The 15,922-nt window shown below is 34.1% G+C and overlaps 2 protein-coding genes and 1 non-coding gene across 6 annotated transcripts in view; 2 read left to right on the top strand and 1 right to left on the bottom strand.

The window, feature by feature from the left end:
* LOC136028331 (glyceraldehyde-3-phosphate dehydrogenase-like) overlaps positions 1-15,922 on the bottom strand; it is a 360,255-nt gene that overhangs the window by 161,755 nt on the left and 182,578 nt on the right. The gene's annotated exons all lie outside the window — the stretch shown is intronic.
* LOC136028216 (prohibitin-2-like) overlaps positions 1-15,922 on the top strand; it is a 31,215-nt gene that overhangs the window by 13,417 nt on the left and 1,876 nt on the right. For all 4 annotated transcript variants that reach the window (XM_065705946.1, XM_065705938.1, XM_065705933.1 and 1 more), the window contains exons 3-6: positions 2,684-2,804; positions 4,856-5,081; positions 9,445-9,570; positions 13,093-13,200. In XM_065705946.1, coding sequence (XP_065562018.1) covers positions 2,684-2,804; positions 4,856-5,081; positions 9,445-9,570; positions 13,093-13,200 — 581 coding nt within the window. The remainder of the gene's footprint in view (positions 1-2,683; positions 2,805-4,855; positions 5,082-9,444; positions 9,571-13,092; positions 13,201-15,922) is intronic.
* On the top strand, positions 15,620-15,913 carry LOC136033869 (small nucleolar RNA U85). Its single transcript, XR_010619042.1, has one exon. It is a non-coding gene; the product is annotated as a small nucleolar RNA U85 (small nucleolar RNA).

Raw genomic sequence — 15,922 nt, 5'->3', positions numbered from 1 at the left:
TATTAATTTAACCATATTTTATGAGCAGTCTGTAAATGTTTTAATTTGCTGACGAACGGAATTTATCAGCTATGACACAAATCATTTGACTATAGAATAGACTGATCTAGTAAGCATTTCTAAGGATTTAAAAGCTGTACCAAAACATGTAAGACTAACTCTCGGTGAGACTAGGAACTATTCTATAACTTTTTCCTAAGAACTAAATGCAAAGCTTCATATATTTCTATACACCCCAAAGATATAACGGTTAAAATACTAGGAATACTTTTGGATGAGGAATCCAGATGGAATCTCCATTATGAAAATCTGACTAGAATAGGTGCCTGGCGAGTATAGTACATTCTTTTTCCAACTTGATAAGATTAGGTATGCAAAATGAATTTTCAAAGCTCATATATTGCAGTCATATGAGACCACCTCTTGAGTATGTATCTTCAACTTAGCATCCAGGAATGATGGACCAGCTGTTTGATTGAATCCGTTTTATTGATTTATAAACTTACAATCGTTGCTGTGTTTATTCAGTGGCATTTGTGACAAACATTGGATGTGTTTGGAAATTTAATGGGCTAGGGAGGAGGGCTGTTTGTCCTCCAATTGCTTTTGACTTAAAAGGGGCACTAATACTTCTAATTTTTAATTGAACAAGCCCCTTTTGAAGTTTCTATGACAACTCCTTCTATACAAAGTATACTGGTAAAAAAATCAGTATATTTTGCCCAAACTGCTTTTTACTTAGGCATTTTTATTTAGGCTATTACGCTTCCTATGATTTAAATCTTGTTAGCAACTGAAAAAACTCTTCTGCTTGTTTATGATGGAAAGTCAGTGTGGTCTTTGTTGCTATTTAGACATATTAACAGAACACTTGGCAATTAATTTAACTAGATGTAGAAGAATCAAGCAATTTCAATTTACTTGGAACTGAATTTGTCTCTAGGACAGGAACAAGGATCTCTGTGTCTATGTTAATAGCCGGTAAAGCCAGTAATTACATGGACTCAATAGATTCAAATACATGCAAATAGATTCAAAGAAAACTGTTTTATATCACTGGTTGGTTGGGGTAATGCTATCATCATTGTTTTTTAACGATAATATTCTTAACCATATTGTGAAATTTTTAGGGGCATGATTCATTTAACGTCCATTTTTGTCCTGTATTTTTTTCAAAACATCTTATTTTTTGCACACTTGTATTTCGTGTTTGAACCCATCTGCCAGTCTTGCTAACGGAACTGATTCGCTAATTTCTCAGATCCCGAATACATTTAGTATTCCTGGCTTATCATTAGGTTTCTCAGGCGCTTTTTGGGAAATTTCTCAGTAATGCTTGCACAGCTCATTACAAAATACTTGTAATTTTGTCATCATCAGATAATGAAAGGATATTGTACCAGCCATAGGCTGAGAGCCATTCCTTTGTAATGTTAAACTAACTTTGTTATGTAGGGCATCTACTGTATACTTTTATTCAGTCTCCTCAGAATAAACTGAATAGGTATTCAAACAACACATAGATGATCACTAATTGAGGTTGTGTAATTTGAGTAGTTTAGCTGATCAAAATGAGATCCGCTTTATTCTGGTCAAATTGGCACATTCAATGATTTTGGTATTGTCTTTTCCCATAAATTTAATGCAAATCACAAAACAAATCTTTATTAATCTAGTGCATAAATTTCAAGATATTGACTTGTCACATTTTGTGTGGGAGTTCCTGTGTCTTTATTTTCAATAGAAATATGCTCATAGCTCTTTATGTTTGCAAAAGGGTCTTGTACATACTAATGTACCCAAAACTATAAAATAAAAAATTCAGTCAATTGATTAATGTCCATTAAAGCCTCTTTTGTTTAATGTTGCTTCAGAATTAAAAACCGGAAGTGATGCAGATTTGGTCACATGTTTCTCACATTTGATCATTCAGTGTTCATCATTAACCTTCGTCAATATTCGCCCATCAGTTCTTTTGATATACTGATTGGATTGTTGCTTCGAAAAGTCATTGTAATAAAATTTATCCGTCTTAAAAACTGAAGTAAAAACCCCATTTGTATCAACTCTAGATGTGTACCAACATTTTTTGCATCATTCTTTTAGGGTGAGTCTGGTTTGATGAGTGTTATTTGCCATAATTTTATTGTCAAATTTTAGTTGTTGGTTGGGAGTATAAGTGTCAAGTCTCAATATGAGAATGAACTTAGTGTGATTTTTAGGAAGAACGTGGTGTTATTTTCCTCCGCCAGCTACGTCTTATGTCCCCTTAGCTCCTTAAGCCCCTTATTTGATTAAAAAAAAGTTATTTGTTCTCTAAGAAAGGCTTTTTTATTTATGCTTCTTTTTTATTTTTATTTATTACTAGTTATTTTTTTTTGTTTTTTATAAGCACAAGTTTGTTGTTCCATCATTTTAAATTGTAGAATCAGTAAACAGTTTACTTACTTATTGACTTTGCAAATAAACTTGACTTACGTATTAGCTCGTCAAAAACGAAGTGCTGATCTAATTTTTCTTAAAATTGTTAGGCAAGCTATGGACAATGCTGCCACCTTGAGAAAATAGGGAGAAACATCTACTTCTCAGAGAATTGAAAGTGTTCATAATATGCTGGAACCTTTGCACGCATTCAGGAATAAAATTGCCAAAAAGGTTGATCATATTTTTTTTTTAATTTTAGTTGATGGTGGTCACAGAGCTATTATGTTCAGTAGATTGGGTGGAATAAAGGATGGGACGTACAGTGAAGGTTTGCACTTCAGGGTGCCATGGTTTGAGTACCCTATTATATATGACATAAGGTAAGGCTGTTGATTCTATGTCATGTTTAACCGTCAATTCTCTATCTATATTTCGTAAAAATTACTTCTTTCACAAAAGATAATAGCTTCATTAACTCTTTTGTACAAAGTCCTTGTATATATAAAAGAGCTTCTTTAAATACCTTTCTTACGAAAGAAAATGTGTTTTACCAGTATATGGAGAGTAAACCTTTATTCAAACAAATATTTCAGGCTGAAGAATTTCTTTTTAACCATGGTCTAAACAGAAGCAAATGGAATTGTGTTTATAAAGACATTTCTTTTATTTAGCAATGTGAAATCGGTCTGCCAAAGTGGAATTCAATTCCTGTTAAAACTTAGTTTTAATCTATTTTATATGATCTCTTAGGTGTCCCTCTAGACAACATGTACAAATTTTAGTCTGTTTATGCCTGACAACTTTACATGGTAGATTCTATTTATTGAACTATTTTTATTATATCAAATGTTAGTGTCATTGACAGTGTCACCAAATGCTTCACAGTTGATAACACTATTGTGTTTAGAGATAGTGTCAGAATTTCTCGTCCAGGTCTATGCTCCCTTTGAAACATGAGGTTTTGCAATGCACCAACAGCTGTAATTTGCACCGGAAGGACAAGATACTTTTGTCATTGGATTTAATATCACATCCATTCATTCATGGAACTTACTTGGAGTTTTTTAGAATATGGTCTAAACTTGTTTAAAGATAGGAGAATTTTTTCGCATTTTTTTTAGTCTTTTCAACGCATTTTTCGATGTAAAGTAAATGTAAGAAAATATATCAGAAATATAATTAAGTAGATGAAGCCGAATCTCATCTATCAAGTGATAGTAAAGCTGTCGTCTTACGTTCAAACGTCAAAACCATAGGACTGCAGAAAATAACACCTAACATCTTATACAGGGGACATAAACATTAATTGCTTGAATGGTGTCACAAGTTGTTTTAATAATGATGCTCCGTAAATAACCTGCCGACCTAACTTCAGTCTTTCTTTAATGTCTCACCTTAATTAAAACTGTTACCTGAAAATTTATCTAAATATCCTCATTTCCTTTCAAATAAGCCCTCTCCCGATGTTTTACAACCACTGGTTCAGTACGTTCACGCCTGGGCTAAGAAAATGGGGGGGGGGGAAGGAGATATCACTTCTGCTTTAATACTACCTATGCAAAAAAGCGATTTTTCTTGTTGCTCAAGGTAGGGGACTGTAAATTATCAGTTTTGGATTTCAACAGCGATGATCTCTGTGTTGTACTTATTTTGCGCAGTTTATTTTTAGGGATTTCAGGCTATTTTGTGGAATTATCAGAAAAACCTGTTCACAATTACAAATTGCTTTTTGGCTGACTGAAGGAAAATCACTGTTTCCTAAATAGTGGTACATGAGGCATATTTGCCATTAGGTAACTTCTTTAAAAGCTTCAGTCTTCAGTCTTCACTAGGTTACACCATAATTGATAAATTGAAGGGTATTTCAAATTTTTTTGTAGGTGCAAGAGCTTTTAGGTCCATATGCTGCCTAGCTTGAGGTAAGCATTACCTCTGCAAAATGACACTTTTCCTGTACATGAAAGTATTTGAAGTTAAGATATTTGGCTTTATGAAGAAATTAAAATTCGGCTCCTTGTTAAGAATAAGAAACGGTAGTGGTGTTTAAAGAACTTGTTTTTGGTTCATTGCAATATTCTGCTCTCAATTCGTTGAGGAATACAAGTAATCTTTATTATGCTAGAAACAATATGACAAAGTTAGCATCAGTATCAATGCAGAATGTCTCCTAACCTTAAATCAAACTATTCTACTTGAATTTGTATTACTTGGCTTGGACATGCATTTGTTGGAAAAATAAAAGAAATGAAAAACAGCTTACCCATAGCCAGAAGATACTTTAACTGATTGATGATCACTATTTGATGGTTTATCTCTAACAATTATGGGGTCACTACCCTTACGATTAAGAATAATAAAGTCAGTTTTACATCCATTAAAAGAGACTAGTGGGGATTATTTTTACCTTTGTAAGACTTAATTTATTTTTCAGATCTCGACCTAGAAAAATTTCTTCTCCAACTGGCTCCAAAGATCTTCAAATGGTAAATATTTCACTCCGAGTTTTATCAAGGCCTGATGCTGCTTTTCTGCCTACTGTTTATAGACAGCTAGGACTTGATTATGATGAAAAGGTTCTGCCATCTATTATCAATGAAGTTTTGAAGTCAGTTGTTGCCAAATTTAATGCTTCACAGTTGATTACGCAGCGCCAACAGGTAATCTATTTACTTAATTTTCTTAAACGTATGGGCATGATGAAGTAATGATTTCAATCTGTTGCCCACCTTCCCTAATTGAAGGTGAATTGAATTTTGCCAGAGACACTAGCCAGAATGATCATACCAGCTACAGCATACATTACTAATATTTCATGTTGTGCAGTTTGATCACAATAAAAAAGTTTGTTAGCTTTTTCGTAGAATTCAATACATGTAGTCTTTCAACGGTTAAAATGGTTCTTTGCAGTCTGTCAATGGGAAATATCATTTTTATTTTCTCAAAAATGAAGAAAACACTCCATTAAAATAAAAATAATCTGAAATGTTCTAAGCAAACCGCTCTTATAGTTTAGTATGAAAAAAAAAATTCAATTGTGTTTCAATAGTTTCTGTGTACTAAAACGTAAACAAAAGTACCCAGAATGGTATGCTAGAAATTTTTCTAAATATTTGGAAATTCTACAATTTCATTCTATCGTTTAATTGTTATCACTTGTTTCTTAATCCAGTAGGAGACTAACTTCAGCGTACACTGAAAAATTCTAAGTGTAGATCACGTCACAAATATTCACTTCTTACATTTTTTCTTATCTGTTTTTATAAGTGTGTGTGTGTGTTCTTAATCCTTGAATATGTTGTGAGTACCTTATCTTCAAGGTGGTTTATGTGAGGTACTTCATCTTATAAATGTTTCTTTTTGTTTTGCCAATTTCAATGTTGATAAAGTTAAGATTAAAAGAAATTGAAGACAAAATGGCCATGGATGATAAATCGAACTAAGCAATAGGAAAGTATTGACAAATAGTTGTTTGCCTTTTACTGCTCTAAAAATTGTGGTCATGCAAGCAAAGTATGGGAAAACTTTCTGATGTACGCCTAGTGAAGGTGTTTTCGACAATAGTGGGTAAAATAGGGTCATCAACGGTAGATTTCGTTACCAAACCAACTCCATGGGAAGTAATTACTCCTACTCTTTAGTCCCGATCTGTATCTTTTAACACTTCCATCGTAGGGTAATCCCCTCTACGGTTGCTATTAATTTCGTATTTCCAAATTATTTTCTTTTAGCCTTGTCTTACCCCGCCAAGACAGCTCAATTCTCCAAAACACGAAAAAAAAAGGATTAAAAGAATATGTATATATAAAAATAAATTCTAAAAGTTATTTTGCACCATACATTCTGCCTTTATTTTGGAATATAAGTAGAATATTCCAAAATCCTTTCTTTTCTTCATTTTTTTTTATTAGTTCCATGCGGCTGCTCAACTTTGCACGTGGTTTTTTTCTGGTGGGATAATTGTCTGTTGGAAAAAATATTCTGGAGGTATTGCCGGCAGGAAGGGGGGGGCATCAGATTAGAACCATAAAAGTCATCCTCAAAGCTTCCCTCAAGTTCCTTTAAAAGAAATCTCAGACTATGAATACTCTGAAAAAGAGTTGATTATAAAGAGTAACAGCATATTATGAAGTAATTATGGTAAAGCAAATCTGGCCATAACATCTTAAACTTTGCTGCTAAGGGATCACCGTGGGTTTTCTCATATTGCGTGATTTGCCTGATCATCTCACTTGTCTATTGCAGTCCAGCCCCTGTTTCATCTTGGGGAGGTATAGTTAAGACACAATGTAGAATAACAATAGAATAAGACCTTGCCGATTCTCGACCTCATCCAGTTTTGCGTGAATAGATTAAACTTGACTTTTAAAACATTCAGAACTAATTTTCTTTGTTTATTGACCTCGTTTCAATATTCACCATTTCAGTTGGTCTTATTCTTAGTGAAGGTCAAACTGTTAAAAAAAATAATGACACAATATGATATATTCAACTTTAACAACAATTTCCATACAAAAATCAATATAATTCACCCAAAACCAAATGGTTGACGTGGGGCGAATCAGGTAAATAGAACACATACATATAACATTGTTTAAGTTCATTGTAATAAAAAAAAGAAAAGTTCACCGAAAAAAAGAAATATCGGAACATATTGTTTTCTACAAGACAAAAAAACGAAAGGGCTGGACCCCTAATCCCATAAGTTTCTCACTTCATTAGTAGAATAACATGACTAACTGTATCAAAAGCCTTTATAATGTCTAAAAATACATTTGTCACTTTATATCCATTATCTAACGCCATAGTAATAATGATATGTTTGCTTGCTCAGTAGTACGATCTTGACAGAATCCAAATTGGGTGGGAGCAAGTATTCTCTGGTCTTCAAGGTACTGATAAATTCTAACCGAAAAACATTTTTCGTGTATCCTAGACATAATGGGTAAAATTGAAATAGGTCTATAATATTCTACATCGCCACGTATTCCCTCCTTTATGTATTAGTATAACTTTTGCTGATTTAAAACAACTCGGAAACACTCCCTCTTTTAGACATCGATAAATTAATGAAACAAAAGTTGGTGCAATCTCTTCCCAATGTTTTTACTGCTCTAATAGAAACAATATCAGAGCCAGCAGCTAAACCATTCATACCATAAACAATTTTTCGAACCTCAGATTCCTCAACTGGGAATAGATTTAAAGAGATTTCCAGCTTCTTAAGAAGGTAATTTTGAAAAGCCGGCTCGCCTAATTTGCTTATTTTCGATTCTTTCACTTTCCACCCAACTGTCGAAAAAAGGTTTGTAAATTCTTCACAGATTTCTTCTGGATTTGTAAGACTAGTTCTATCTTTACGGAATTTTCCTGTAGGGATCCCCCCAGGTGGTTGCCCTAAAGCGCTTCTTATCACATTGCATGTTTTCGACAGATTTCCAGACGCGTTTTCAAATTTAGTTTCATAATAATTTTGTCCAGCCCTTCACAGAAGTCTGTTAAGGTATTACGATAATTCTTATAAGTTCGCTCATTTATATCGCAGGAATGACATACCTTTTTCTCATCCAAATTATTCTTCTTATTTATGGATCTCAATAAACTTGGAGTAATCCAAGTCTTCTTTAAAGCTTTTTTTGCTATCTTTTTTTAATATTTTTAGAACATTTTTTTTTTCGGGGATTGCTGAATTATTTAGCAAAAAACGTAGACCCAATATCCGCAAAGACTGACAACTCTGTATTCCAGTCCTTATTGGCTAGCTCATTTTTAAATTTCAGAAGTGCATCCTTATCAATTACCATCCTCAGCTTCAGACTTGCCCGTCTTTGCCAACACTTACCGAGTAACTTCAAATGCACCAAAATGGTAGAAGTATCAATTATAAGAAAACCCGGACTACTAGATATATAATTGGAAAATATGTTATCCAGACATGTTGCTGACTTCCTCGTAACGCGAATGCTAATATTAAAACTAGAGATAAAACCAAATGAAATCATCAAGTTAAGAAATCGGTCTGTGTTTGAACCATTATCCAATAGGTCAATATTACAACTTTCCATTATAAAAATAGGACTCGAGAGACCCTGACGTCAGCCTATCTATATATAATCGGAACATAACCACAACATCCAGACAGCTGTAACTGCAAAATAAATGACGAAAAACTCATTTATCTGTATATTAAAATACCCTCTCGGACACTTACCCGGATGTCTGACCGTGTATACTCTGCCAGTCCCCTGTGTCAGTGAAGTTGACGATTTTTCTTGTAAAAGTTATATCCTGAAATATATAAAAGCTCCGAATTATGGTCATTTAACCAGTTTTCAGTCAGTCCGATTGCCTGAAAAATAGATGAATTTGAAATTTAATTTATATAATCAAAATTGAATTCAATCCTCGGCAATTCAAATGGAACACATTAAATCTATTCGAAACTTCACTACATGTCATCTGCATTTGATTTACGAATTACGAATGAAGGTTTATATAATGAAAAGTTATTTTTCAGTCTGATGTCTGGATTGAGTGTCTGTATTTACATTTATGTCTTAACTAGGAAAAATGCCGGAAGTATTCTTGTACCTTAAATAACTGATTGTTCCTGCTCATTATTAGGTTTTTGTGAGACAGTCGTCTTTTCCTCGATTATTTAGAACCTACCAGTTCTTTTTTCGAAGAAAAATTTACGTTCATTTCTAGCGAAGTCAAGAACAAAATAGAAATTTCATATTAATCTGCCAAATTCAGGGATATAAAAATCCAAGCTAGCTGAATGATCCAAATATATTTGTAGAATATGTTGATACAGCCTAGCTGGGAGCAAAGCTCACCTACTTAATTTAGGATTTTCATTAAATATTTATTCCTGCCTCAAATCTTTAAACCTTAAATTGTCCGTCTAAGAGATCCGTTATAGTCCATTTCGTTTCATACACAACTGCTTCCAATTTAGGTGTTGTGATTCTTGGAAACTCCAAAAGAGAATAAAAAATGATTGTTTTCATAAATTTTTAGGTGTCCTTGCTAGTCAGAAGAGAATTAACAGAACGAGCAAGAGATTTCAATATTATTCTTGATGATGTTTCTATTACAGAGCTTTCTTTCAGTCAGCAATATTCAGCCGCTGTTGAAGCTAAACAGGTAAGGTGTATTTCAAAGGCTTACTTTCAGGCTCTTAAGTGTTCAATGGACATGCCTCATGGCTTTCATGCTCTTAAGTGATTTCCAACCTCCATGATCACAGTTCTGTTTTCTGGAACAGCCAGTTTTTTTTCTGTGGGATCGGGATTATGCATTGGTTTGGGCGCTTTGATTGGATACTTGGTTTATCCCTCAGCGCCATCTCATGAGAAACAAATAAAAATTTACTTAAAAATGTTTTGGGAAAAGTTTTTCAAAGATAAGTAAAAGCGATATTACAACCTGAGACAAGCAGAAATAAAGTCCTATAATAATTCAGACTTGAACAAAAATGATCTGCCTAATAACAGTTTTGTGTCTCGTATCTGTCTGTTTACTGAACTAGTGAGCAGAAATTACCATCAATGAATAAATGAAACTTAAAGCGAACCGAAATTAAAGTAAACTAGACCTACGTTGCCTGGGCAACGTGAAGTGTTGCGGCAACCTTTGTCCGGCTTTGCCGATTAAAGTGTTGCGAGAGCAACACTTTGGTTTTGTTTCTTCACTATCGGTTAAATGCTGAAGTTGTCAGCCTATCGAAGCTTTTAAAACAGTATGTTCAAAGAAGAACGCAATCAGTAATCACATGATCACACCCCAGCGTTGAAAAAACAACAACAAAAGAATATTGAAAGAAAGGACTAAATTGACTTTGCAGCCAGTTGAACATTATCTTTTTCAATCGTAGACATCGTAACGGATGAAAACTAGGAACAATATCTTGTATAATCTAGTTGGTATTAATTATAAAACTATCCGGAGCTTTTCAGGATCAAAATACCATAGATGACATTCTATTAATTATTACGAAACTACCTCATTGTTTTGTATTATCGTTTGTACCCGTTGCGTAACCTCTTAATTCTAGGTTACAGTGATTGATAGACCATCGATATGAACTTTCTTACCGACAGATTTACAGGGATCGAATACAATGTGCACCAATTTGGACAAATTTCTAGCCTAAAGTGAACCGATTTTTACTTACAAGTCCCTCTCCCGAGATAGACATCAAGTTCAACCGGAAACAAATAATGGGTACACCAACAACCAAAAGTTGCAAACTCCTCATCTCTGAAAATGATTGTAACCTAACAGCCGATTATTACTTACTAGGCCCCTAAATGTCTCTTTGCAGCCGGTTGAACTTTATCCTTTTCAATCGTAGACATCGTGACGGATGGAAACTTGGAACATTATCTTATGTAATCTAGTTGGTATTATAAAGCTATCTGTAACTTTTCAGGATCAAAATACCATCAGGGACACATAAATTTCCTGTAATGACTCGCCATCCAGGATCGCTTATTATTGGATGGCGAGTCATTACAGGAAATTTATGGGTCCCTGATTCCATAGATGTGTACCAATTTGCACAAATTTGTAGCCCCTCGTGAGCCTCCTCTAGCAACCGATTCTTACTTACAAGTCTCTCTCCCGGGATATACATCCAAGTTCACCGGAAACAAATAATGGGTACACCAACTAGCGAAAGTTCCAAACCCCTTGTCGCTGAAGTCATTGTAGCGTAACAGCCGATTATTACTTACAACTCCCTTACATGTCTTACAATCGGGAACCAAGTTGTTCTTACCATCAATTACACCAGAAACAGATAATAGGTACACCAATCAGCAAAAGTTGCAAACCCCTCATTGTCAAAGATGATTATAAGCTAATAATCGACTGTTGCTTGGAAGTCCCCTACATATCTCACAATTGGTATCGGCCTATTTTTGGTTCAAGTGTGTACCTTACCACTGAAGTTGTCAACCCCTTGAAACTTTCAAACTGGTGTATGTCATGAAGGAATTTTTGTAACAAAAAGTGGATGACATATACTTTGATCAGCTCATCAAGGTCTATCGATTGTCATTGAAAAAAAAAATTCTATCTGTCTTAGTTCAAAAGTTGACTTTTTTGCCGGAGGCCAACTTTCTAACACCACCACTTAGAAAGGAGCAAAGGATAAGCTCTAATTTCTTTAGCAATGAGAGAACTTTTAAAGTTTAAGAGGTATATCTGATACCATTTCTCTATTGCAATCCCAAGTAGAAAAAAAAAGAATGGTAAAGTCAGCTGAAATCACGAACAGAAATGGCTAGAAACAATAGATGGCAGCACTTTCGGACCCGTGGGAAAATCGCACTTTTTTGTTTCTGTAAATTATTCTATTTATCACTCAAAGAAGATATATTGGCTGTGGGGCCGGGGAACTACCGCATATATTTAACACTTATAGATTTTAGTCCATCTTCAATTTGAAACTGGTGCCTGCCTGCTTGCCTGCTAGAACGGAGCTTTCCACTCGAAAGCAGAAACATGGTTTGATGAAACGAAAGCTTGGCTGCACAACTTCAGATACTCCTCTCTGACATAGGCTATATAACTCCACTTCACTTCGCACACCATAGGCTCTGGCTCGAGGACAAGCAAAAACCATCCTTTTTGGCCCCAGGCAAGAGTTCTACGGAGCTTTCCAAAATGTAATGTCATATTCATCAATCCGGCCTGAGGTCCACACTTTCCGTAAAAACCGCACAGGTTAGATCCCTTACCAGTTTCCAGGAATAAGCTGAGATCGGCGGCATAGGAAAAAAAAAAAAAAAAAACCGGGACAAAACCAAAGTGTTGCTCTCGCAACACAATAATCACATCAAACACAGTGATCACAGATGTTGCTACAGACAAATAAATAATCCTAAAACGAACAGAGATTAAAATGAATAATCACGTTAAATTTAAAATGAAAAGAAATTATAGCAAACAGGAATAAGGCTACTGCCCCCAACCTTCGAAAGGCTGTTGCGTCGTTTCCACTTTGTTGAAAACGATTTGTATTCAAGCAGTGTTTTTTTTTTTTTTTTTTTTTTTTTTTTTTTTTTTTTTTTTTTTTTTTTTTTTTTTTTTTTTTTTTTTTTTAAGATCATCAACAGCAATACAACAAAACTCATTTCACAAGACTATTCAAAGTTTAAAAATAATAGTTGTGCTACTCTTCCTCCCTCTCGAACCCAGTTAACAGCTTGAGTGTCATTTGCGTTTTATTGAAAACGATATGCGTTTTGAACAGTGTGGTTTTTCTGTCACAACATCAATAAAAAAAGTGAATTCAATTATTATTTAACATGACTGGAAAGAACGAATATAGTGAACTGATTGTTTCTATATAATGCTATTAATTCCTGGAAGGAGATATCCAATTAAAAAAAAACCAGCAGAAACCAGCATAAAAACAAGCAGGCTATAAAAAGCTTAGTTTAGACTTAATTTGTCAAGTAAAGCTAATTAAAGGAATGCCACTTGCCTTGTATGGTTTGGTGATTTCAATGTCTTAGTTAGGTTTAGTGGAATATATTCTGTTATAAATATCCTTCAGCTCAGCAGGCGAAGAGGTGTACAGTAAGAAACTGCTTTCTGGCAACTGTGCTGATTCAGTTTGACAAAAAAAGCATCTATAATTGTTTTGCTATATTGTAGGTGGCCCAGCAAGAGGCTCAGCGAGCTGCTTTCGTCGTTGAAAAGGCGGTGCAGGAGAGACAGCAGAAGATTGTACAGTCTGAGGGTGAAGCAGAGGCAGCAAAGATGATATCCTTTTCAAACAATTTAATTGTTCAATTGTTATTTAAATTATTACCTAACCTAGTGATCTTCCCCTCCCCATTGATACGTCCCTGGCCGTACGGTACTAACACATGATTTTACTTAGGGGTTCAAATACATGACAACCCAAGAAAGCTATCTGTTCGGAATTTTTTTGATATTCATGATTTTGTCAGCAAACTTGGCCCAGAAAAACCTTGATACATTTTCAGCTATTGTTACTAGGTCTAGTCTGTGTCTATATTCTAGCTAAGCCTTTATAGAATCAAAAGCTTTGTTTACATTTACCCAGTCAAATCGTTAGCTAAATTAGCTCAAAGAAACAAAAGCGTGTGGAATAATTTCTGATAGTTGTGAAACATTTTGTTTTTCTATTAGGCATTTCATTATATTTTAAGTAATATTATTGAAGGATTATATCATCCGAGACACCCACAGAGTGCAGCTGATAATCCTTGAAAAAGGAGCTAGTACTCTTTTAAGGTTCATCGGGTCGACCTTTTTTCAAAAAGCAGTTTTTAGTCGTGTTTTCCTCAATGAAAGAAGTATAAATAATGATAATTGAAATAAAAAATGGGGAAACTGGAGGTGATTCAGACAAATACTTGCCCATATTTCAAGCTCTGAAGTAAGAAGGAGTAACCGCTTACAGAATTTGTCTACGTGTTGCAGCTTCATTGCTTTCTTTTTTGTAGATCTTTTGAAAGATCAAATTCGTAAATCGAAGAAAAAAGTTTCCAAAAAGATTGTCCATGAACCTTGATCCCGCTCTACTATAAAACTAAGAGAACATGTCTATTGGATGTCCAAATGACAATAATATAGTCAAAACTCGGTATTTTAAGCTCCTTTTTTTCTATTTGTCACTTTTTTAATATTTTACACTTTACCTTACGTTTATCCTTATTATTTTAGAATATAATAGTAATTTATTATCAAGCAAACTCTCACAACATAAAACTGCTGAACTTGTGCCTTCAGTCAGCTAGTCTACATTGTATACGATAAAAACATAGGTACATAAGTGAAATATTAAAGCATTGCCTACAGCGATGAACCAAACTGGCCTGTCAAATAAAATGAGTACAATTAATAAAAATCAGTACTTAAGTACACAAACATAAGTAAAGTGTGAAAGTTGTATGTGTAAAACAACTTAATGAAGAAGTTTCGAACATCTTATTCGTTTAGAATTTTTTTTTTTTTTTTTACAATTGAGACTTGCAGCGAATCACTTGCGGGAAAGGAGGCATAGTATACACTCTGCTATTTTCATGGTTACAGCAATTGCTATAACCTAGTTAAGAGCGAACGACAATCTTTAGTAACCGAAACTTTGAAAACGCGTTTTGGATAAAAGACAGCTGTCTTGTGAGAACCATTTGTCGATTGAAGGTCATTCTGAAAAGATAACTTTTACATACCTTTAATTTAATAGAAAATTTTTATTTTTAAAATTTTGTTTCTAAGTTTTATATCCTTTTAAAAGGCAACAAATAAGAAAAAAAGACCACCATCGGGATTGCCATTGTCGTAAGCCCTAAAATGGAGACTTACAGTGCCTCATCTTGACTAATAGTCAAGAAAGGGTTTACTGCTAAAATAAACTTTAGTGGGTTTTGAAAAAGAACTTTAAATTCTTAAAAAAAGGCAACGAATCAGAAGAAGAGTGCACCTTCGGGATTGTCAATGTCGTAAACCTAAACTGAAGAATTTCAGTCCCCCTATCTTGGCCCACAGGGAAAACCACGTTTTTACCTGGGTAGAAATGATCGTTTTTTTGTTGTTGTTTTTTTCTTGGGGATGAAGGTATAGAACCAGTGATGGTAGAATATTGATTTTGGGCCTATTTTAGCGGAGTCTCAATATATACTGTCTTTTTAAAACAGTAAAAGAGATCGCGCCGCAGCATAGTTTATTTTTTTGCCATTTTGTGCCACAAAACATCAAATTTTGCTAGAAGATGTTGAAACCATGGGCAAATTCTAAAACAAACAATCGATTTTGATAGTTTAAAACCTTTGACGAAATTATAAATATCTGTTCTATGACAATATTATAGTCTATTCCGAGGCATGTTTTTTTTAAAGAAAGCTAGCAAATAATTGAGAATCGGTCCATAATTTGACCGAAACGTTAATACACTCCTAGGCTTAAAGTAGGAGTATTTTTTTTTTATTATCTACTCTGTTTTTCCCATTTTGAAATTTTTTTAGTCAGTTAGTTTTACTCTTGGATAGAAAGTCAATTTTTACACGGAAATGTTTTTCAAAATTGCTTATAAAATACGATGTGTTTCTAGTCGTTAAGATCAATTGTATCACTAAAGAATCAATTTAACAGTGTCTTGGATTATGCTTTATATATTTAGGACAACCTACAATTAGCTTTATGGTGCTACTTTTATTTATGACGAGAAAAGCGATATGAAAGTAGTCCAGTTCCATCAATCTTAAGACTCGCTCTGTTCCCACAAATTGTCTGTAATCTTGGTAGCTGTTGATAGCAATAGACAAGCTGCTGTAAGGCCGGACATAGAGAATTTGGTATAGTCTTTTGATTGTATTTATTGCACAAAGAAAAGCATTTAATACTAAGGATATACCAACAGTTTTTTTTTCATTTTTTTTTCTGTGGGTGTAGAGGTAAGATTGTTGGAAGGACATACTAATGACTATTCTTTAGTAATCTGAGATATTGTGAAATT

The sequence above is a fragment of the Artemia franciscana genome, chromosome 1 (assembly GCF_032884065.1).
Source record: "Artemia franciscana chromosome 1, ASM3288406v1, whole genome shotgun sequence".
Lineage (NCBI taxonomy): Eukaryota > Metazoa > Arthropoda > Branchiopoda > Anostraca > Artemiidae > Artemia > Artemia franciscana.
The sequence above is the reverse complement of the archived record's forward strand: the minus strand, read 5'-3'. Positions and strand labels throughout refer to the sequence as shown.